Source organism: Nerophis lumbriciformis, linkage group LG06 (assembly GCF_033978685.3).
Source record: "Nerophis lumbriciformis linkage group LG06, RoL_Nlum_v2.1, whole genome shotgun sequence".
Taxonomy (NCBI): Eukaryota; Metazoa; Chordata; class Actinopteri; order Syngnathiformes; family Syngnathidae; genus Nerophis; species Nerophis lumbriciformis.
The window spans coordinates 7,778,632-7,804,158 of record NC_084553.2 but is presented as its reverse complement, the minus strand read 5'-3'; the positions used below and the strand labels follow the sequence as shown (position 1 = coordinate 7,804,158).

At 36.2% G+C, this 25,527-nt stretch overlaps 1 protein-coding gene across 2 annotated transcripts in view; it reads left to right on the top strand.

Annotated features, from left to right (window-relative positions):
• The window catches only part of phospho2 (phosphatase, orphan 2), a 33,961-nt gene that overhangs the window by 473 nt on the left and 7,961 nt on the right, over positions 1 to 25,527 (top strand). Inside the window, exons 1-3 of one of the 2 annotated variants that reach the window (XM_061963669.1) lie at positions 27 to 288; positions 7,805 to 7,882; positions 13,853 to 13,947. In XM_061963669.1, the coding sequence (XP_061819653.1) occupies positions 7,812 to 7,882; positions 13,853 to 13,947 (166 nt within the window). In that variant the 5' untranslated portion in view covers positions 27 to 288; positions 7,805 to 7,811. Of the gene's footprint in view, positions 1 to 26; positions 289 to 7,804; positions 7,883 to 13,852; positions 13,948 to 25,527 lie in introns of those variants that run through there. The other variant, XM_061963670.1, reaches the window with a different exon arrangement.

Below are 25,527 nucleotides of genomic sequence, written 5' to 3'. Positions count from 1 at the left end.
AGTACCGGCAGGTGGCAGCACCGAGCGAGCAAGAAACGAGAGAAGAACACAGCGAGGATGACGTCATAGCGGAAGTTAAAGCGGGCCGTTTGTTTTCGTTTGTTAACGTTTTGGTTTTGGCGACAATTGTTCACAAAAAATATAAAACTCGCTTTAGTTTCGTGGCGATCACAAGGTGTCGTTTTCTCCAGGACATGTCTGAATTAGAAACACAGAAGACCTTTTGATTAAAAAAAAAAAAAATGCCACCAAAGTCCATCTAAAGGAAGCTCAGATTGAGATTTAAAAGTGAGTATATTTTTCAATATGTGCTGTAGATCAAAGCATGCCGGGGACATTTTGATATGTTTCATTTTCACTTTTTTAACCCCGAGGGGGTCTCAAGTCATGCTTATGTTAAAAATAAGTCTTATATATTTTTTTACAATTTTAATTCAATGCTTAAATCTCTAGATCAACTTCCGGTCTGTCTGTTGTTTTATAGTTTTAATTATTTTTAATTCGCTTTTTGTCAAAACCATGTTTTCCCAAAGGGCTCATAAAGTGTTAAAAATTAGTCATATGTTATTTTTTTTTTAAACTTTCAAAGCTTAATTATCTAAGTAGTCCCCAAACTACGGCCTGTGTGCCGGATACAGCCCGCCAGCATCCAAAGTCCGGCCCACAGGAAGTCCCAAGTTCAAAACATTTTTATTTATTTATTTTTTTCAATCATTATTTTTTTTTAAATCTGTCGCTTCTAATACATTTTCTACTGCTTGCTACTCTCGGGGTCTCCAAGTGCGCGCACTTTCAGTCAATTGCGTGAGGGGGAAAAAAATAAAAAATAAAAATAAAAAACATAAAATATATATATATATATATATATAGTCAAGGTTTCTGTGATTTATCCGTTATGCTGTACTCAATACCGGAGTAGAGCGGAATATACGTTAGGTCAGGAAAAAACACAGGCTATATCATCCCTACAAGCCTGTTTCGCAGGTTTCCCTGCTCTTCAGGGGATTTGATTGATTATATTATTTATTTTTTATTTGCTTTTTGTCAAAACCATGTTTTCCAAAAGGACTCATGAAGTGTTAAAAATGAGAAAAATTATTTATTATTTTTTACATTTATTTATTATATAAAATCCCCTGAAAAGGGAACCCTGCAAAACAGGCTTGTAGGGATGATATAGCCTCTGTTTTTCTTGACCTAACGTATATATATATATATGTGTATGTACATATATATGTAAATAAATATATATATGTAAATATATGTCTATATGTAAATATATATCTATATGTAAATATATATATATATATATATATATATATATATGTAAATATATATATATGTAGGTAAAAAACAAATGTATATATATATATATATATATATATATTAGGGGTGTGGGAAAAAATCGATTCGAATTCGAATCGTGATTCTCACTGTGCGATTCAGAATCGATTCTCTTTTTTTTTTAAATCGATTTTTTTGTTTTGTTTATTTATTTAAAACATTTTTTTATTTTTTTTTATTTTTTTAATTAATCAATCCAACAAAACAATACACAGCAATACCATAACAATGCAATCCAATTCCAAAACCAAACCCGACCCAGCAACACTCGGAACTGCAATAAACAGAGCAATTGAGAGGAGACACAAACACGACACAGAACAAACCGAAAGTAGTGAAACAAAAATGAATATTATCAACAACAGTATCAATATTAGTTACAATTTCAACATAGCAGTGATTAAAAATCCCTCATTGACATTATCATTAGACATTTATAAAAATAAAAATAAAGAACAATAATGTCACAGTGGCTTACACTTGCATCGCATCTCATAAGCTTGACAACACACTGTGTCCAATATTTTCACAAAGATAAAATAAGTCATATTTTTGCTTCATTTAATAGTTAAAACAAATGTACATTATTGCAATCAGTTGATAAAACATTGTCCTTTACAATTATAAAAGCTTTTTACTCTGCTTGCATGTCAGCAGACTGGGGTAGATCCTGCTGAAATCCTATGTATTGAATGAAGAGAATCTTTTTGAATCGGGAAAAAAAATAGTTTTTGAATCGAGAATCGTGTTGAATTGAGAAAAAAAAAAAAAATCGATTTTGAATCTAATCGTGACCCCAAGAATTGATATTGAATCGAATCGTGGGACACCCAAAGATTCACAGCCCTAATATATATATATATATATATATATGTATGTGTGGGGAAAAAAAAATCACAAGACTGTTTCATCTCTACAGGCCTGTTTCATGAGGGGGGTACCCTCAATCGTCAGGAGATTTTAATGGGAGCATTCGCATACCATGGTTTATATAGGGCACAGAGTGGGTGGGTACAGGCTGGCCTAGGGGCGTGGTGATTGGTTCATGTGTTACCTAGGAGGTGTTTCCGTCTATGGCGGCATGTTGTTACAATTTCGCTGCGCTTGTTGAGGGATGACAGGTCTGGACGGTAGATAATAAACAGTTTCTCTTTCAAGCATAGGTTGCATCTTTTATTACCACTATTGTAAGGTGTGCTGGATGCAAGAATTTGCCATGTTATTGAATATTCAACATTATTGTCTTTGAGGTCCCAAATGTGTTTGCTGAGTTCTGTGGTATTTCGCAGGTTTTTGTTCCTGAAAGAAGCCTTGTGGTTGTTCCATCTGGTTTTGAATTCACCCTCGGTTAATCCTACATATGTGTCGGATGTGTTAATGTCCTTGCGTATTACCTTAGATTGGTAGACAACTGATGTTTGTAAGCATCCCCCGTTGAGGGGGCAATCAGGTTTCTTTCGACAGTTACATGCTTTGTTGGTTTTGGAGTCGTTCTGACTGGGGGTCGACGGCTCATTTGCAATTGTTTTGTTGTGGTTTGAGATGATTTGTCGTATATTGTTCATGCAGCTGTAGCTCAATTTGATGTTGTTCTTGTTGAATACTTTTCTTAGGTTGTTGTCTTTGGGAAAGTGTTTGTCTATCAGGTTGAGGAATTTGTGTCCAATGTTCGTTGAGACGTTTTTGCTGTATGGGGGGTTGTACCAGATGATGCCGTTTCGTTTTCTGTTCTTTTTTGGCTGGTTTCCTGGCGTGGGTTCATAGGTGAGGGTGAAATTGTATCCGCTTTCATCAAGGGCTTTTTGGTACGGGGGGGTTGCTTGGTCAAATTCAGCTTTGCTAGATGACAGCATCGATAGCCTTTTATTGATTCCGGTAGGTATTCTTTTCGTGGTGGTGGGTGGGTGGTTGCTGTCATGGTGCACGTATTGGAGTGTTGTGTTGGGTTTCGTGAATGGTTGGTAGCTGTTATTTCTCAGGTTGAAAGTGACGTCAAGAAAGTTGACGGTTTGCTTGTTGGCTTCAATCGTGATCCGTAGGCCGTTCTCTTTGAAAATTTGGCATATGCGCTTCTTGGTATTCTCGCTGCTCCTTGGCGAGGCGCGACACACTGCCAGTCCGTCATCACGGTAAATACCAAGGTTCAGATTGAGGCTAGCGAGCTGGGAGAGGAGGAAACTCCCAACGAGTGATGCAACGGGGGATGCTTACAAACATCAGTTGTCTACCAATCTAAGGTAATACGCAAGGACATTAACACATCCGACACATATGTAGGATTAACCGAGGGTGAATTCAAAACCAGATGGAACAACCACAAGGCTTCTTTCAGGAACAAAAACCTGCGAAATACCACAGAACTCAGCAAACACATTTGGGACCTCAAAGACAATAATGTTGAATATTCAATAACATGGCAAATTCTTGCATCCAGCACACCTTACAATAGTGGTAATAAAAGATGCAACCTATGCTTGAAAGAGAAACTGTTTATTATCTACCGTCCAGACCTGTCATCCCTCAACAAGCGCAGCGAAATTGTAACAACATGCCGCCATAGACGGAAACACCTCCTAGGTAACACATGAACCAATCACCACGCCCCTAGGCCAGCCTGTACCCACCCACTCTGTGCCCTATATAAACCATGGTATGCGAATGCTCCCATTAAAATCTCCTGACGATTGAGGGTACCCCCCCTCATGAAACAGGCCTGTAGAGATGAAATAGTCTTGTGATTTTTTTTCCCCCACACATACATATATTGCGCTCTACTACGGTATCGAGCACTATTTTTTGGATAACCTTATTAAGACATATATATATATATATATATATATATATATATATATATATATATATATATATATATATATATATATATATATGTGTATTTTATATATATATATATATATATATATATATATATATATATATATATATATATACACATGTGTATATATATACATATATATATATATATATATATATATATATATATATATATATATATATATATGTATACATGTGTATATATATATATATATATATATATATATATACATATATATATATATATATATATATATATATACACATGTGTATATATATATATATATATATATATATATATATATATATATATATATATGTATATATATATATATATATATATATATATATATATATACACACACATATATACAGCCCGGCCCCCGGCCAATTTTTTTAAACTAATGCGGCCCCTGAGTCAAAAAGTTTGGAGACCCCTGATCTAAATCAACCTCAGATCTATTCGTCGATTATTAGTTTTTATTTTTATTTAATTTTTTTTTTTTTAATGTTTATGCCCTTTTTGTCAAAGAAAACTGTTTTTAAATGAATTTTTTCATAGAATTTTTTTTGGGAGAAACGTAATTTCGTTCCCGGGAATGTAAATGCTCATTAAAAATGATAATACGTCTCTCTGACCTTTGACCTTACATAGCAAACACAATAAATATGAAATAATTCCATCCATCCATCCATCCATCTTCTTCCGCTTATCCGAGGTCGGGTCGCGGGGGCAGCAGCCTAAGCAGGGAAGCCCAGGCTTCCCTCTCCCCAGCCACTTCGTCCAGCTCCTCCCGGGGGATCCCGAGGCGTTCCCAGGCCAGCCGGGAGACATAGTCTTCCCAACGTGTCCTGGGTCTTCCTCGTGGCCTCCTACCGGTCGGACATGCCCTAAACACCTCCTTAGGGAGGCGCTCGGGTGGCATCCTGACCAGATGCCCGAACCACCTCATCTGGCTCCTCTCGATGCGGAGGAGCAGCGGCTTTACTTTGAGCTCCCCCCGGATGACAGAGCTTCTCACCCTATCTCTAAGGGAGAGCCCCGCCACCCGGCGGAGGAAACTCATTTCGGCCGCTTGTACCCGTGATCTTGTCCTTTCGGTCATAACCCAAAGCTCATGACCATAGGTGAGGATGGGAACGTAGATCGACCGGTAAATTGAGAGCTTTGCCTTCCGGCTCAGCTCCTTCTTCACCACAACGGATCGATACAGCGTCCGCATTACTGAAGACGCCGCACCGATCCGCCTGTCGATCTCATGATCCACTCTTCCCTCACTCGTGAACAAGACTCCGAGGTACTTGAACTCCTCCACTTGGGGCAAGATCTCCTCCCCAACCCGGAGATGGCACTCCACCCTTTTCCGGGCGAGAACCATGGACTCGGACTTGGAGGTGCTGATTCTCATCCCAGTCGCTTCACACTCAGCTGCGAACCGATCCAGTGAGAGCTGAAGATCCTGGCCAGATGAAGCCATCAGGACCAAATCATCTGCAAAAAGCAGAGACCTAATCCTGCAGCCACCAAACCGGATCCCCTCAACGCCTTGACTGCGCCTAGAAATTCTGTCCATAAAAGTTATGAACAGAATCGGTGACAAAGGGCAGCCTTGGCGGAGTCCAACCCTCACCGGAAACGTGTCCGACTTACTGCCGGCAATGCGAACCAAGCTCTGACACTGATCATACAGGGAGCGGACCGCCACAATCAGACAGTCCGAAACCCCATACTCTCTGAGCACTCCCCACAGGACTTCCCGAGGGACACGGTCGAATGCCTTCTCCAAGTCCACAAAGCACATGTAGACTGGTTGGGCAAACTCCCATGCACCCTCAAGGACCCTGCCGAGAGTATAGAGCTGGTCCACAGTTCCACGACCAGGACGAAAACCACACTGTTCCTCCTGAATCCGAGGTTCGACTATCCGGCGTAGCCTCCTCTCCAGTACACCTGAATAGACCTTACCGGGAAGGCTGAGGAGTGTGATCCCACGATAGTTAGAACACACCCTCCGGTTCCCCTTTTTAAAGAGAGGAACCACCACCCCGGTCTGCCAATCCAGAGGTACTTCCCCCGATGTCCACGCGATGCTGCAGAGTCTTGTCAACCAAGACAGCCCTACAGCATCCAGAGCCTTAAGGAACTCCGGGCGGATCTCATCCACCCCCGGGGCCTTGCCACCGAGGAGCTTTTTAACTACCTCAGCAACCTCAGCCCCAGAAATAGGAGAGCCCACCACAGATTCCTCAGGCACTGCTTCCTCATAGGAAGACGTGTTGGTGGGATTGAGGAGGTCTTCGAAGTATTCCCTCCACCGATCCACAACTTCCGCAGTCGAGGTCAGCAGAACACCATCCGCACCATACACGGTGTTGGTAGTGCACTGCTTCCCCTTCCTGAGGCGGTGGATGGTGGTCCAGAATCGCTTCGAAGCCGTCCGGAAGTCGTTTTCCATGGCTTCCCCGAACTCCTACCATGTCCGAGTTTTTGCCTCCGCGACCGCTGAAGCCGCACACCGCTTGGCCTGTCGGTACCTGTCCGCTGCCTCAGGAGTCCTATGAGCCAAAAGAACCCGATAGGACTCCTTCTTCAGCTTGACGGCATCCCTCACCGCCGGTGTCCACCAACGGGTTCTAGGATTACCGCCACGACAGGCACCAACTACCTTGCGGCCACAGCTCCAATCAGCCGCCTCGACAATAGAGGTGCGGAACATGGTCCACTCGGACTCAATGTCCAGCACCTCCCTCGTGACATGTTCAAAGTTCTTCCGGAGGTGGGAATTGAAACTCTCTCTGACAGGAGACTCTGCCAGACGTTCCCAGCAAACCCTCACAATGCGTTTGGGCCTGCCAGGTCTGTCCGGCATCCTCCCCCACCATCGCAGCCAACTCACCACCAGGTGGTGATCGGTAGAAAGCTCCGCCCCTCTCTTCACCCGAGTGTCCAAAACATGAGGCCGCAAATCCGATGACACAACTACAAAGTCGATCATAGAACTGCGGCCTAGGGTGTCCTGGTGCCAAGTGCACATATGGACACCCTTATGCTTGAACATGGTGTTCGTTATGGACAATCCGTGACGGGTACAAAAGTCCAATAACAAAACACCACTTGGGTTCAGATCCGGGCGGCCATTCTTCCCAATCACGCCTCTCCAGGTTTCACTGTCGTTGCCAATATGAGCGTTGAAGTCCCCCAGTAGAACGAGGGAATCACCCGGGGGAGCACTCTCAAGTACTCCCTCGAGTGAATCCAAATAGTGAAATAATTTCCCCCCAAAATATTTCAAAGTGGAACTTTTTGATGCAAGTTAATTGGAGCTTGGAATAGGTAAATGATTCATAACAACATTGATTTTGATTCATTATTATGTTTTGAGCAATGACGCTTTTAAAGAAAAAAATGCAACATATATCCTCTATTTAAAAAATATTTTTCAATAATATTTTTAGAATGTGCCACTGGACTTAAAAAAAAAAACAGCTGCGGCCTGCAAATGGCCCCCGGGCCGCACTTTGTTTATATTTGTTCGATGCATTGTGTCAACATTTAGGGGGCGTGTCAGACTTTGACTTTCTCCTTCTTTGATTGGCTGCCATTAAATTGAGTGTTTTGTTGCTGCAGGTGAACGATGAAGACTTTGATGGTGTTCGATTTCGACCACACGGTGGTCGATGACAACAGCGACACTTGGGTGATCAGGTAAAAAAATAAACAGGGGCGTCCAAACTTTAATATAAACAATCAATATATGCTGAACTACATGTCAAATCTTAATTAGCATGCTCACTTTTTTAGCAAATGATGTCATATGACTAGGTACTTGACATATGCTAACTGTTAGCATTATAAAATTAGCATGTTAGCATGCTGACATTGGTGTGCTAACTTTATTAGCCGATTTTGCAGCTGAACGCTTCAGAATCATATAACTTGGGACTTGACATGCTAACTGTTAGCATGATAAAATTAGCATGTTCGCATGCTGACAATGGTGTGCTAACATTAGCCGATTTTGCAGTCGAACGCTTCAGAGTATATAACTTGGTACTTGACATATGCTAACTGTTAGCATTATAAAATTAGCATGTTAGCATGCTGACATTGGTGTGCTAACTTTATTAGCCGATTTTGCAGCCGAACGCTTCAGAGTATATAACTTGGTGCTTGACATATGCTAACTGTTAGCATTATAAAATTAGCATGTTAGCATGCTGACATTGGTGTGCTAACTTTATTAGCCGATTTTGCAGCCGAACGCTTCAGTCATATAACTTGGTACTTGACATATGCTAACTGTTAGCATTATAAAATTAGCATGTTAGCATGCTGACAATGGTGTGCTAACATTATTAGCCAATTTTGCAGCCGAATGCTTCAGAGTCATATAACTTAGTACTTGACATATGCTAACTGTTAGCATTATAAAATTAGCATGTTAGCATGCTGACATTGGTGTGCTAACTTTCTTAGCCGATTTTGCAGCCGAACGCTTCAGAGTCATATAACTTGGTACTTGACGTATGCTAACTGTTAGCATTATAAAATTAGCATGCCGACATTGGTGTGCTAACTTTATTAGCCGATTTTGCAGCCGAATCCTTCAGAGTCATATAACTTGGTACTTGACATATGCTAACTGTTAGCATTATAAAATTAGCATGTTAGCATGCTGACATTGGTGTGCTAACTTTATTAGCCGATTTTGCAGCCGAATGCTTCAGAGTCATATAACTTGGTACTTGACATATGCTAACTGTTAGCATTATGAAATTAGCATGTTAGAATGCCGACAATGGTGTGCTAACATTATTAGCCGATTTTGCAGCCGAACGCTTCAGAGTCATATAACTTAGTACTTGACATATGCTAACTGTTAGCATTATAAAATTAGCATGCCGACATTGGTGTGCTAACTTTATTAGCCGATTTTGCAGCCGGACGCTTCAGTCATATAACTTGGTACTTGACATATGCTAACTGTTAGCATTATGAAATTAGCATTTTAGCATGCTGACATTGGTGTGCTAACTTTATTAGCCGATTTTGCAGCCGAATGCTTCAGAGTCATATAACTTGGTACTTGACTTATGCTAACTGTTAGCATTATGAAATTAGCATGTTAGAATGCCGACAATGGTTTGCTAACATTATTAGCCGATTTTGCAGCCGAATGCTTCAGAGTCATATAACTTGGTACTTGACATATGCTAACTGTTAGCATGATAAAATTAGCATGTTAGCATGCCGACATTGGTGTGCCAACATTATTAGCCGATTTTTGCAGCCGAACGCTTCAGAGTCATATAACTTAGTACTTGACATATGCTAACTGTTAGCATTATAAAATTAGCATGCCGACATTGGTGTGCTAACTTTATTAGCCGATTTTGCAGCCGGACGCTTCAGTCATATAACTTGGTACTTGACATATGCTAACTGTTAGCATTATAAAATTAGCATTTTAGCATGCTGACATTGGTGTGCTAACTTTATTAGCCGATTTTGCAGCCGAATGCTTCAGAGTCATATAACTTGGTACTTGACCTATGATAACTGTTAGCATTATAAAATTAGCATTTTAGCATGCTGACTTTGGTGTGCTAACTTTATTAGCCGATTTTGCAGCCGAATGCTTCAGAGTCATATAACTTGGTACTTGACATATGCTAACTGTTAGCATTATAAAATTAGCATGTTAGCATGCTGACATTGGTATGCTAACTTTATTAGCCGATTTTGCAGCCGAATGCTTCAGAGTCATATAACTTGGTACTTGACATATGCTAACTGTTAGCATTATGAAATTAGCATGTTAGAATGCCGACAATGGTGTGCTAACATTATTAGCCGATTTTGCAGCCGAATGCTTCAGAGTCATATAACTTGGTACTTGACATATGCTAACTGTTAGCATGATAAAATTAGCATGTTAGCATGCCGACATTGGTGTGCCAACATTATTAGCCGATTTTTGCAGCCGAACGCTTCAGAGTCATAACTTAGTACTTGACATATGCTAACTGTTAGCATTATAAAATTAGCATGCCGACATTGGTGTGCTAACTTTATTAGCCGATTTTGCAGCCGGACCCTTCAGTCATATAACTTGGTACTTGACATATGTTAACTGTTAGCATTATAAAATTAGCATTTTAGCATGCTGACATTGGTGTGCTAACTTTATTAGCCGATTTTGCAGCCGAATGCTTCAGAGTCATATAACTTGGTACTTGACATATGCTAACTGTTAGCATTATAAAATTAGCATGTTAGCATGCTGACATTGGTGTGCTAACTTTATTAGCCGATTTTGCAGCCGAACGCTTCAGTCATATAACTTGGTATTTGACATATGCTAACTGTTAGCATTATAAAATTAGCATGTTAGCATGCTGACATTGGTGTGCTAACTTTGTTAAACGATTTTGCAGCCGAATGCTTCAGTGTCATATAACTTGGTACTTGACATATGCTAACTGTTAGCATTGTGAAATTAGCATGTTAGCATGCTAACATTGGTGTGCTAACTTTATTAGCCGATTTTGCAGCCGAACGTTTCAGGGTCATATAACTTGGTACTTGACGTATGCTAACTGTTAGCATTATAAAATTAGCATGTCAGCATGCTGACATTGGTGTGCTAACTTTGTTAGCCGATTTTGCAGCCGAACACTTCAGACTCATATAACTTAGCACTTGACATATGCTAACTGTTAGCATTATAAAATTAGCATGTTAGCATGCTGACATTGGTGTGCTAACTTTCTTAGCCGATTTTGGAGCTGAACGCTTCAGAGTCATATAACTTGGTACTTGACATATGCTAACTGTTAGCATTATGAAATTAGCATGTTAGAATGCCGACAATGGTGTGCTATCATTATTAGCCGATTTTGCAGCCGAACGCTTCAGAGTCATATAACTTAGTACTTGACATATGCTAATTGTTAGCATTCTAAAATTAGCATGTCAGCATGCTGGCATTGGCGTGCTAACTTTATTAGCCGATTTTGCAGCCGAACATTTCAGAGTCATATAACTTGGTACTTGACGTATGCTAACTGTTAGCATTATAAAATTAGCATGTCAGCATGCTGACATTGGTGTGCTAACTTTGTTAGCCGATTTTGCAGCCGAACACTTCAGACTCATATAACTTAGTACTTGACATATGCTAACTGTTAGCATTATAAAATTAGCATGTTAGCATGCTGACATTGGTGTGCTAACTTTCTGAGCCGATTTTGCAGCCGAACGCTTCAGAGTCATATAACTTAGTACTTGACATATGCTAACTGGTAGCATTATAGAATTAGCATGTTTGCATGCTGACATTGGTGTGCTAACATTATTAGCCCATTTTGCAGCCGAACGTTTCAGAGTCATATAACTTGGTACTTGATACATGCTGACTGTTTGCATGACAGTTAGCATTTTTATCATACTAACATTAGCATGCTAACTTTTGTAGCCAATTTTGCATCCGAGCACCTCAGAGTCATATAACTTGGTACTTAACACATGCTAACTGATGACACACTAACGTCAGCATTCTAGCATACTAACATTAACATGCTAACCTTTTAGCCAATTTTGCAGCCCAACGCCTCAGTTTTATAACTTGGTACTTGACAAATGCTAACTGTTAGCATTCTAAAATTAGCGTGTTAGCATGCTGACATTGGTGTGCTAACATTATTAGCCGATTTTTGCAGCCGAATGCTTGAGTCATATCACTTGGTACTTGATACACGTTAACTGTTCGCATGACAGTTAGCATTTTTTTATCATACTAACATTAGCATGCTAACTTTTGTAGCCAATTTTGCATCCGAGCACCTCAGAGTCATATAACCTGGTACTTAACACATGCTAACTGATAACACGCTAACGTCAGCATTCTAGCATACTAACATTAACATGCTAACCTTTTAGCCAATTTTGCAGCCGAACGCCTCAGTTTTATAACTTGGTATTTGACAAATGCTAACTGTTAGCATTCTTAAATTAGCGTGTTAGCATGCTGACATTGGTGTGCTAACATTATTAGCCTATTTTTGCAGCCGAACGCTTCAGAGTCATATCACTTGATACTTGATACACGTTAACTGTTCGCATGACAGTTAGCATTTTTTATCATACTAACATTAGCATGCTAACTTTTATAGCCAATTTTGCATCCGAACACCTCTGAGTCATATAACCTGGTACTTAACACATGCTAACTGATAACACGCTAACGTCAGAATTCTAGCATACTAACATTAACATGCTAACCTTTTAGCCAATTTTGCAGCCGAACGCCTCAGTTTTGTAACTTGGTATTTGACAAATGCTAACTGTTAGCATTCTTAAATTAGCGTGGTAGCATGCTGACATTTTCATAGCCAAACACCTCATAGAGTCATACAATTTGGTACTTGACACATGTTGACTGTTAGTATGCAACATAACAACATTGATTTTGATTCATTAGCATTCTACTAACATTAGCATGCTAACTCTTGTAGCCAAATTTACAGCCCAACATCTTCGAGTCATACAACTTGGTACTTGACACATGCTAACTGATAACAAACTAACAATAGCATTCTAGCATACTAACATTAACATGCTAACCTTTAAGCCAATTTTGCAGCCCAACGCCTCAGTTTTATAACTTGGTACTTGACAAATGCTAACTGTTAGCATTATAAAATTAGCATGCTGACAATGGTGTGCTAACATTATTAGCCGATTTTGCAGCCGAACGTTTCGGAGTCATATAACTTGGTACTTGACACATGTTGACTGTTTGCATGACAGTTAGCATTTTTATCATACTAACATTAGCATGCTAACTTTTGTAGCCAATTTTGCATCCGAACGCCTCAGAATCAAGTAACTTGGTACTTGACACATGCTAACTGATAACATGCTAACATTAGCATTCTAGTATGCTAACTTTTTTTTGGCCATTTTTACAACATGCTAACGTTATTAGCATGCCAACCTTTTTAGCTAATTTTTGCATGCATACACTTCATTACCATATGACTTGGTGCTTGACATTTTCTAACTGTTGGCATGGTTAACATTGGTGTGGCTAACTTTATTAGACAATCTTGTAACCGAACGCCTCAGAATCAAGTAACTTGGTACTTGACACATGCTAACTGATAACATGCTAAAATTAGTGTCAGGTTCAAACACTGATGACATCTATTAAACAAGACAAGAAGCAAAGAATCAAACAGAGACATAATTCAATTTGGACTCAATATTGAGGAGAGTCGTCTGTACACTGTACCCTTGTACAGTATCTTAGCACGCTCTGCCAAAAGATTGCATGCCTCCTCCTTTTATTTTGTACCCTCAACGACCACATGGCCACCTTTGTTTCAAAGGACAAAGGTCGCAAAAAGTTCACAGAAAAGGTCGTAAACAATTTACAGGAAAGGTCAGTTCAAAAAGAGTTCGTCTGGAAATTGGGCAGATCCTTTGTTGTTGTTGTTGCCATTTTTACAGCATGCTAACTTTGTAAGCTAATTTTACATGCATATGCTTCATAGTCACATGAGTTGGTATTTGATGCATTCTAACTGTTAGCATGTCATATTAGCATTTTAAGTTCGGCTTGAGCATTTCAGCATTCACAAATTGCATATCCTATATTTTGTGTGTGTTTAGATGCCTTCCGGATCAGAGTTTGCCCGACAAGGTGAAGCATTCTTACAGGAAAGGCCACTGGACTGAGTTCATGGCGACAGTCATGAACTACATAGGTTTGTACTATACTGTACTACATGTTTACTGCATAGTACTGCTTGACTTACTGTTATAGCATCTTGTACATTTACATGTACATTGTGTTTTATATCAGTCGATATAAGTAACTCTTGATCATTTTTAGCATTAGTGAAATATCTAAACATATAACAATGAAGTGTATACCTGAATTAGCTTAAAAAGCTACCACGCTAATGTTGGTATGCTAAAATGCTAACTAACACGCGTCAAGTATCAAAATATTACCTCCAAAATTAGCTCAAAACTAACTAAATTAACTAAGTATTTGACGCTGAGGTATGTACCTGCAAAATTAGCAGTAGTAGCTGAAAAAATGTGTTTAAAATGATAGGATGCTAACGTTAGCATGCATCAAGTACCAAAATATTACCTACAAAATGAGCTCAAAACTAACTAAATTAACTAAATATTTGACGCTGGGGTATGTACCTGCAAAATTAGCAGTAGTATCTGAAAAAATGTGTTTAAAATGATAGGATGCTAACATTAGCATGCATCAAGTACCAAAATATTACCTACAAAATGAGCTCAAAACTAACTAAATTAACTAAATATTTGACGCTGAGGTATGTACCTGCAAAATTAGCCGTAGAATCTGAAAAATGTGTTTAAAATGCTAACTAGGATGTGAACGTTAGCATGCATCAAGTACCAAAATATTACCTACAAAATTAGAGCAGACCCAACAAAGCAACCAAGAGAGCCGACTAAAAACTATTTAAATTAACTGCATATTTGACACTGAGGTATGTACCTGCAAAATTAGCAGTAGTATCTGAAAAAATGTGTTTAAAATGATAGGATGCTAACGTTAGCATGCATCAAGTACCAAAATATTACCTACAAAATTAGCTAAAAAACTAACTAAATTAACAAAATATTTGACGCTGACGTATGTACCTGCAAAATTAGCAGTAGTATCTGATAATGTGTTTAAAATGCTAGGATGCTAACGTTAGCATGCATCAAGTACCAAAATATTACCTACAAAATTAGCTAAAAAACTAACTAAATTAACTAAATATTTGACACTGAGGTATGTACCTGCAAAATTAGCCGTAGAATCTGAAAAATGTGTTTAAAATGCTAACTAGGATGTGAACGTTAGCATGCATCAAGTACCAAAATATTACCTACAAAATTAGAGCAGACCCAACAAAGCAACCAAGAGAGCCGACTAAAAACTAACTAAATATTTGACGCTGAGGTATGTACCTGCAAAATTAGTAGTATCTGAAAAAGTGTGTTTAAAATGCTAGGATGCTAACGTTAGCATGTGTAGATACCAAAGAATTAGCAAAAGAGCTAGCATGCTAATATTAGAATGCTAACGATTGTGCTGCTAAAAAAATTGTGTAAAATGCTAACTAGGATGTGAACGTTAGCATGCATCAAGTACCAAAATATTACCTACAAAATGAGCTAAAAACTAAACTAAATATTTGACGCTGAGGTATGTAACTGCAAAATTAGCCGTAGTATCTGAAAATGTGTTTAAAATGCTAACTAGGATGTGAACGTTATCATGCATCAAGTACCAAAATTTTACCTACAAAATTAGCTAAAAACTAACTAAATTAACTAAATATTTGACGCTGAGGTATGTACCTGCAAAATTAGTAGTAGTATCTGAAAATGTGTTTAAAATGCTAACTAGGATGTGAACGTTATCATGCATCAAGTACCAAAATTTTACCTAAAAAATTAGCTAAAAAACTAACTAAATTAACTAAATATTTGACGCTGAGGTATGTACCTGCAAAATTAGCCGTAGAATCTGAAAAATGTGTTTAAAATGCTAACTAGGATGTAAACGTTAGCATGCATCAAGTACCAAAATATTACCTACAAAATTAGAGCAGACCCAACAAAGCAACCAAGAGAGCCGACTAAAAACTAACTAAATTAACTAAATATTTGACGCTGAGGTATGTACCTGCAAAATTAGTAGTATCTGAAAAAGTGTTTAAAATGCTAGGATGCTAACATTAGCATGCGTAGGTACCAAAGAATTAGCAAAAGAGCTAGCATGCTAATATTAGAATGCTAACGATTGTGCTGCTAAAAAATTTGTGTAAAATGCTAAGTAGGATGTGAATGTTAGCATGCATCAAGTACCAAAATATTACCTACAAAAAGAGCTAAAAACTAACTAAATAAACTAAATATTTGACGCTGAGGTATGTACCTGCAAAATTAGCAGTAGAATCTGAAAAATGTGTTTAAAATGCTAACTAGGATGTGAACGTTACCATGCATCAAGTACCAAAATTCTACCTACAAAATTAGCTAAAAACTCACTAAATTAACAAAATATTTGACGCTGAGGTATGTACCTGCAAAATTAGTAGTAGTATCTGAAAATGTTTAAAATGCTAACTCGGAAGTGAACGTTAGCATGCATCAAGTACCAAAATTCTACCTACAAAATTAGCTAAAAACTCACTAAATTAACTAAATATTCGACACTGAGTACCTGCAAAATTAGCAGTAGTATCTGAAAAAATTTGTTTAAAATGCTAGGATGCTAGCGTTAGCATGCGTCAAGTACCAAAATATTACCTACAAAATTAGGTAAAAACTAACTAAATTAGCTAAATATTTGACGCTTTAAAATGCTAACTAAGATGTGAACGTTAGCATACATCAAGTACCAAAATATTACCTACAAAATTAGAGCAGACCCAACAAAGCAACCAAGAGAGCCGACTAAAAACGAACTAAGTTAACTAAATATTTGACACTGAGGTATGTACCTGCAAAATTAGCAGTAGTATCTCGAAAAAATGTGTTTAAAATGCCAGGATGCTAACGTTAACATGCATCAAGTACCAAAATTTTACCTACAAAATTAGCTAAAAACTAACTAAATTAACTAAATATTTGACGCTGAGGTATGTACCTGCAAAATTAGCAGTAGTATCTGAAAAAAATGTGTATAAAATGCTAGGGATGCTAACATTAGCATGCATCAAGTACCAAAGTATTGCCTACAAAATTTGCTAAAAACTAACTAAATAAACTAAATATTTGACGCTGAGGTATGTACCTGCAAAATTAGCCGTAGAATCTGAAAAATGTGTTTAAAATGCTAACTCGGAAGTGAACGTTAGCGTGCATCAAGTACCAAAATTCTACCTACATAATTAGCTAAAAACTCACTAAATTAACTAAATATTCGACACGGAGTACCTGCAAAATTAGCAGTAGTATCTGAAAAAATGTGTTTAAAATGCTAGGATGCTAGCGTTAGCATGCATCAAGTACCAAAATATTACCTACAAAATTAGGTAAAAACTAACTAAATTAACTAAATATTTGACGCTTTAAAATGCTAACTAGGATGTGAACGTTAGCATTCATCAAGTACCAAAAACTATTACCTACAAAATTAGAGCAGACCCAACAAAGCAACCAAGAGAGCCGACTAAAAACGAACTAAATTGACAAAATATTTGACACTGAGGTATGTACCTGCAAAATTAGCAGTAGTATCTGGAAAAAATGTGTTTAAAATGCTAGGCTGCTAACGTTAGCATGCATCAAGTACCAAAATATTACCTACAAAATTAAGTAAAAACTAACTAAATTAACTAAATATTTGACGCTTTAAAATGCTAACTAGGATGTGAACGTTAGCATTCATCAAGTACCAAAATATTACCTACAAAATTAGAGCAGACCCAACAAAGCAACCAAGAGAGCCGACTAAAAACGAACTAAATTAACAAAATATTTGACACTGCGGTATGTACCTGCAAAATTAGCAGTAGTATCTGGAAAAAATGTGTTTAAAATGCTAGGATGCTAACGTTAGCATGCATCAAGTACCAAAATATGACCTACAAAATTAGGTAAAAACTAACTAAATTAACTAAATATTTGACGCTTTAAAATGCTAACTAGGATGTGAACGTTAGCATGCATCAAGTACCAAAATATTACCTACAAAATTAGAGCAGACCCAACAAAGCAACCAAGAGAGCCGACTAAAAACGAACTAAATTAACAAAATATTTGACGCTGAGGTATGTACCTGCAAAATTAACAGTAGTATCTGAAAAATTGTGTTTAAAATGCTAGGATGCTAACGTTAACATGCATCAAGTACCAAAATTTTACCTACAAAATTAGCTAAAAACTAACTAAATTAACTAAATATTTGACGCTGAGGTATGTACCTGCAAAATTAGCAGTAGTATCTGAAAAAAATGTGTATAAAATGCTAGGGATGCTAACATTAGCATGCATCAAGTACCAAAGTATTGCCTACAAAATTTGCTAAAAACTAACTAAATAAACTAAATATTTGACGCTGAGGTATGTACCTGCAAAATTAGCCGTAGAATCTGAAAAATGTGTTTAAAATGCTAACTCGGAAGTGAACGTTAGCGTGCATCAAGTACCAAAATTCTACCTACATAATTAGCTAAAAACTCACTAAATTAACTAAATATTCGACACGGAGTACCTGCAAAATTAGCAGTAGTATCTGAAAAAATGTGTTTAAAATGCTAGGATGCTAGCGTTAGCATGCATCAAGTACCAAAATATTACCTACAAAATTAGGTAAAAACTAACTAAATTAACTAAATATTTGACGCTTTAAAATGCTAACTAGGATGTGAACGTTAGCATTCATCAAGTACCAAAAACTATTACCTACAAAATTAGAGCAGACCCAACAAAGCAACCAAGAGAGCCGACTAAAAACGAACTAAATTGACAAAATATTTGACACTGAGGTATGTACCTGCAAAATTAGCAGTAGTATCTGGAAAAAATGTGTTTAAAATGCTAGGCTGCTAACGTTAGCATGCATCAAGTACCAAAATATTACCTACAAAATTAAGTAAAAACTAACTAAATTAACTAAATATTTGACGCTTTAAAATGCTAACTAGGATGTGAACGTTAGCATTCATCAAGTACCAAAATATTACCTACAAAATTAGAGCAGACCCAACAAAGCAACCAAGAGAGCCGACTAAAAACGAACTAAATTAACAAAATATTTGACACTGCGGTATGTACCTGCAAAATTAGCAGTAGTATCTGGAAAAAATGTGTTTAAAATGCTAGGATGCTAACGTTAGCATGCATCAAGTACCAAAATATGACCTACAAAATTAGGTAAAAACTAACTAAATTAACTAAATATTTGACGCTTTAAAATGCTAACTAGGATGTGAACGTTAGCATGCATCAAGTACCAAAATATTACCTACAAAATTAGAGCAGACCCAACAAAGCAACCAAGAGAGCCGACTAAAAACGAACTAAATTAACAAAATATTTGACGCTGAGGTATGTACCTGCAAAATTAACAGTAGTATCTGAAAAATTGTGTTTAAAATGCTAGGATGCTAACATTAGCATGCATCAAGTACCAAAATATTACCTACAAAATTAGGTAAAAACTAACTAAATTTGCTAAATATTTGACGCTTTAAAATGCTAACCAGGATGTGAACGTTAGCATGCATCAAGTACCAAAATATTACCTACAAAATTAGAGCAGACCCAACAAAGCAACCAAGAGAGCCGACTAAAAACGAACTAAATTATCAAAATATTTGACACTGAGGTATGTACCTGCAAAATTAGCAGTAGTATCTGGAAAAAATGTGTTTAACATGCTAGGATGCTAATGTTAGCATGCATCAAGTACCAAAAAATTACCTACAAAATTAGGTAAAAACTAACTAAATTAACTAAATATTTGACGCTTTAAAATGCTAACTAGGATGTGAACGTTAGCATGCATTAAGTACCAAAATATTACCTACAAAATTAGAGCAGACCCAACAAAGCAACCAAGAGAGCCGACTAAAAACAAACTAAATTAACTAAATATTTGACGCTTTAAAATGCTAACTAGGATGTGAACGTTAGCATGCATCAAGTACCAAAATATTACCTACAAAATTAGAGTAGACCCAACAAAGCAACCAAGAAAGCCGACTAAAAACGAACTAAATTAACAAAATATTTGACGCTGAGGTATGTACCTACAAAATTAGCAGTAGTATCTGGAAAAAATGTGTTTAAAATGCTAGGCTGCTAACGTTAGCATGCATCAAGTACCAAAATATTACCTACAAAATTAGGTAAAAACTAACTAAATTAACTAAATATTTGACGCTTTAAAATGCTAACTAGGATGTGAACGTTAGCATGCATCAAGTACCAAAATATTACCTACACAATTAGAGCAGACCCAACAAAGCAACCAAGAGAGCCGGCTAAAAACGAACTAAATTAACAATTTAACAATTAGCATGCATCAAGTACCAAAATATTTCTGACGTTTATACCTACCAAATTAGCTAAAAAAATCTAACCTACTAACGTTAGCGTACTAACAGGTATCATTTGTCAAGTAACAAAATATTGACACTCAGACATACCTCCAAAATTGGCAGAAACACTAACATGCTGAAATGTTAGCCGTAACACACATCCAACACCAACATATAATATTCTGAGGTGTGTATCTGAAAATTGTGTTTAAAATGCTAACTAACCAAAATATTACCTACAATATTATCTAAAAACTAACTAAATTAACTTAATTTTCGACGCTGAGGTATGTACCTGCAAAGTTAGCAGTAGTATCTGAAAAAATTGTTTAAAATGCTAGGACGCTAACATTAGCATGCATCAAGTACCAAAATATTACCTACAAAATTAGCTAAAAATAAACTAAATTAACTAAATATTCGACGCTGAGGTATGTACCTGCAAAATTAGCAGTAATATCTGAAAAAAATTGTTTAAAATGCTATGATGCTAATTTTAGCATGCATCAAGTACCAAAATATTACCTACAAAATTAGCTAAAAACTAACTAAATAACTAAATATTTGACGCTGAGGTATGTACCTGCAAAATTAGCAGTAGTATCTGAAAAAAATGTGTTTAAAATGCTAGGATGCTAACATTAGCATGCATCAAGTACCAAAATATTGCCTACAAAATTAGCTAAAAACTAACTAAATTAACTAAATATTTGACGCTGAGGTATGTACCTGCAAAATTAGCCGTAGTATCTGAAAATGTGTTTAAAATGCTAACTAGGATGTGAACGTTAGCATGCATCAAGTACCAAAATTTTACCTACAAAATTAGCTAAAAACTAACTAAATAACTAAATATTTGACGCTGAGGTATGTACCTGCAAAATTAGCAGTAGTATCTGAAAATGTGTTTAAAATGCTAACTGGGATGTGAACGTTAGCATGCATCAAGTACCAAAATATTACCTACAAAATTAGCTAAAATCTAACTAAATTAACTAAATATTTGACGCTGAGGTATGTACCTGCAAAATTAGCCGTAGTATCTGAAAATGTGTTTAAAATGCTAACTAGGATGTGAACGTTAGCATGCATCAAGTACCAAAATTTTACCTACAAAATTAGCTAAAAACTAACTAAATAACTAAATATTTGACGCTGAGGTATGTACCTGCAAAATTAGCAGTAGTATCTGAAAATGTGTTTAAAATGCTAACTAGGATGTGAACGTTAGCATGCATCAAGTACCAAAATTTTACCTACAAAATTAGCTAAAAACTAACTAAATAACTAAATTTTTGACGCTGAGGTATGTACCTGCAAAATTAGCAGTAGTATCTGAATTTTTTTTTTTCTAAAAACTAACTAAATTAACTAAATATTTGATGCTGAGGTATGTACCTACAAAATTAGCTAAAAACTAACTAAATTAACTAAATATTTGACGCTTAGGTATGTACCTGCAAAATTAGCCGTAGTATCTGAAAATGTGTTTAAAATGCTAAATAGGATGTGAACGTTAGCATGCTTCAAGTACCAAAATTCTACCTACAAAATTAGCTAAAAACTCACTAAATTAACTAAATATTCGAAGCTGAGTACCTGCAAAATTAGCAGTAGTATCTGAAAAAATGTGTTTAAAATGCCAGGATGCTAACGTTAGCATGCATCAAGTACCAAAATATTACCTACAAATTAGGTAAAAACTAACTAAATATTTGACGCTTTAAAATGCTAACTAGGATGTGAACGTTAGCATGCATCAAGTACCAAAATATTACCTACAAAATTAGAGCAGACCCAACAAAGCAACCAAGAGAGCCGACTAAAAACGAACTAAATTATCAAAATATTTGACGCTGAGGTATGTACCTGCAAAATTAGCAGTAGTATCTGAAAAAAATGTGTTTAAAATGCTAGGCTGCTAACGTTAGCATGCATCAAGTACCAAAATATTACCTACAAAATTAGGTAAAAACTAACTAAATTAACTAAATATTTGACGCTTTAAAATGCTAACTAGGATGTGAACGTTAGCATGCATCAAGTACCAAAATATTACCTACAAAATTAGAGCAGACCCAACAAAGCAACCAAGAGAGCCGACTAAAAACGAACTAAATTAACAAAATATTTGACGCTGAGGTATGTACCTGCAAAATTAACAGTAGTATCTGAAAAATTGTGTTTAAAATGCTAGGATGCTAACATTAGCATGCATCAAGTACCAAAATATTACCTACAAAATTAGGTAAAAACTAACTAAATTTGCTAAATATTTGACGCTTAGGTATGTACCTGCAAAATTAGCCGTAGTATCTGAAAATGTGTTTAAAATGCTAAATAGGATGTGAACGTTAGCATGCATCAAGTACCAAAATTCTACCTACAAAATTAGCTAAAAACTCACTAAATTAACTAAATATTCGAAGCTGAGTACCTGCAAAATTAGCAGTAGTATCTGAAAAAATGTGTTTAAAATGCCAGGATGCTAACGTTAGCATGCATCAAGTACCAAAATATTACCTACAAATTAGTTAAAAACTAACTAAATATTTGACGCTTTAAAATGCTAACTAGGATGTGAACGTTAGCATGCATCAAGTACCAAAATATTACCTACAAAATTAGAGCAGACCCAACAAAGCAACCAAGAGAGCCGACTAAAAACGAACTAAATTAACAAAATATTTGACGCTGAGGTATGTACCTGCAAAATTAACAGTAGTATCTGAAAAATTGTGTTTAAAATGCTAGGATGCTAACATTAGCATGCATCAAGTACCAAAATATTACCTACAAAATTAGGTAAAAACTAACTAAATTTGCTAAATATTTGACGCTTTAAAATGCTAACCAGGATGTGAACGTTAGCATGCATCAAGTACCAAAATATTACCTACAAAATTAGAGCAGACCCAACAAAGCAACCAAGAGAGCCGACTAAAAACGAACTAAATCAACAAAATATTTGACACTGAGGTATGTACCTGCAAAATTAGCAGTAGTATCTGAAAAAAATGTGTTAAATATGTTAGGATGCTAACGTTAGCATGCATCAAGTACCAAAATATTACCTACAAAATTAGGTAAAAACTAACTAAATTAACTAAACATTTGACGCTTTAAAATGCTAACTAGGATGTGAACGTTAGCATTCATCAAGTACCAAAATATTACCTACAAAATTAGAGCAGACCCAACAAAGCAACCAAGAGAGCCGACTAAAAACGAACTAAATTAACAAAATATTTGACACTGAGGTATGTACCTGCAAAATTAGCAGTAGTATCTGGAAAAAATGTGTTTAAAATGCTAGGATGCTAACGTTAGCATGCGTAGATACCAAAGAATAAGCAAAAGAGCTAGCATGCTAATATTAGAATGCTAACGATTGTGCTGCTAAAAAATTTGTGTAAAATGCTAACTAGGATGTGAACGTTAGCATGCTTCAAGTACCAAAATATTACCTACGAAATTAGCTAAAAACTAACTAAATTTAGCTAAATATTTGACGCTGAGGTATGTAACTGCAAAATTAGCAGTAGAATCTGAAAAATGTGTTTAAAATGCTAACTAGGATGTGAACGTTAGCATGCATCAAGTACCAAAATTCTACTTACAAAATTAGCTAAAAACTCACTAAATTAACTAAATATTCGACGCTGAGTAACTGCAAAATTAGCAGTAGTATCTGAAAAAATGTGTTTAAAATGCCAGGATGCTAACGTTAGCATGCATCAAGTACCAAAATATTACCTACAAATTAGGTAAAAACTAACTAAATATTTGACGCTTTAAAATGCTAACTAGGATGTGAACGTTAGCATGCATCAAGTACCAAAATATTACCTACAAAATGAGCTAAAAACTAACTAAATAAACTAAGTATTTGACGCTGAGGTATGTAACTGCAAAATTAGCAGTAGAATCTGAAAAATGTGTTTAAAATGCTAACTAGGATGTGAACGTTAGCATGCATCAAGTACCAAAATATTACCTACAAAATTAGGTAAAAACTAACTAAATTAACTAAATATTTGACGCTTTAAAATGCTAACTAGGATGTGAACGTTAGCATGCATCAAGTACCAAAATATCACCTACAAAATTAGAGCAGGCCCAACAAAGCAACCAAGAGAGCCGACTAAAAACTCACTAAATTAACTGAATATTTGATGCTGAGGTATGTACCTGCAAAATTAGCAGTAGTATCTGAAAAAAATGTGTTTAAAATGCTAGGATGCTAACGTTAGCATGCATCAAGTACCAAAATATTACCTACAAAATTAGGTAAAAACTAACTAAATTAACTAAATATTTGACGCTTTAAAATGCTAACTAGGATGTGAACGTTAGCATGCATCAAGTACCAAAATATTACCTACAAAATTAGAGCAGACCCAACAAAGCAACCAAGAGAGCCGACTAAAAACAAACTAAATTAACAATTTAACAATTAGCATGTATCAAGTACCAAAATATGACTGACGTTTATACCTACCAAATTAGCTAAAAAAAATCAAACCTACTAACGTTAGCATACTAACAGGTATCATTTGTCAAGTAACAAAATATTGACACTCAGACATACCTCCAAAATTGGCAGAAACGCTAACATGCTAAAATGTTAGCCGTAACACACATCCAACACCAACATATAATATTCTGAGGTGTGTATCTGAAAAATGTGTTTAAAATGCTAACTAACCAAAATATTACCTACAAAATTATCTAAAAACGAACTAAATTAACAAAATACTTGACGCTGAGGTATGTACCTACAAAATTAGCAGTAGCATTTGAAAAAAATGTGTTTAAAATGCTAGGATGCTAACGTTAGCATGCATCAAGTACCAAAATATTGCCTACAAAATTAGCTAAAATCTAACTAAATTAACTAAATATTTGACATTGAGGTATGTACCTGCAAAATTAGCAGTAGTATCTGAAAAAATGTGTTTAAAATGATAGGATGCTAACGTTAGCATGCATCAAGTACCAAAATATTACCTACAAAATGAGCTCAAAACTAACTAAATTAACTAAATATTTGACGCTGAGGTATGTACCTGCAAAATTAGCCGTAGTATCTGAAAATGTGTTTAAAATGCTAACTAGGATGTGAACGTTAGCATGCATCAAGTACCAAAATTTTACCTACAAAATTAGCTAAAAACTAACTAAATAACTAAATATTTGACGCTGAGATATGTACCTGCAAAATTAGCAGTAGTATCTGAAAAAAATTGTTTA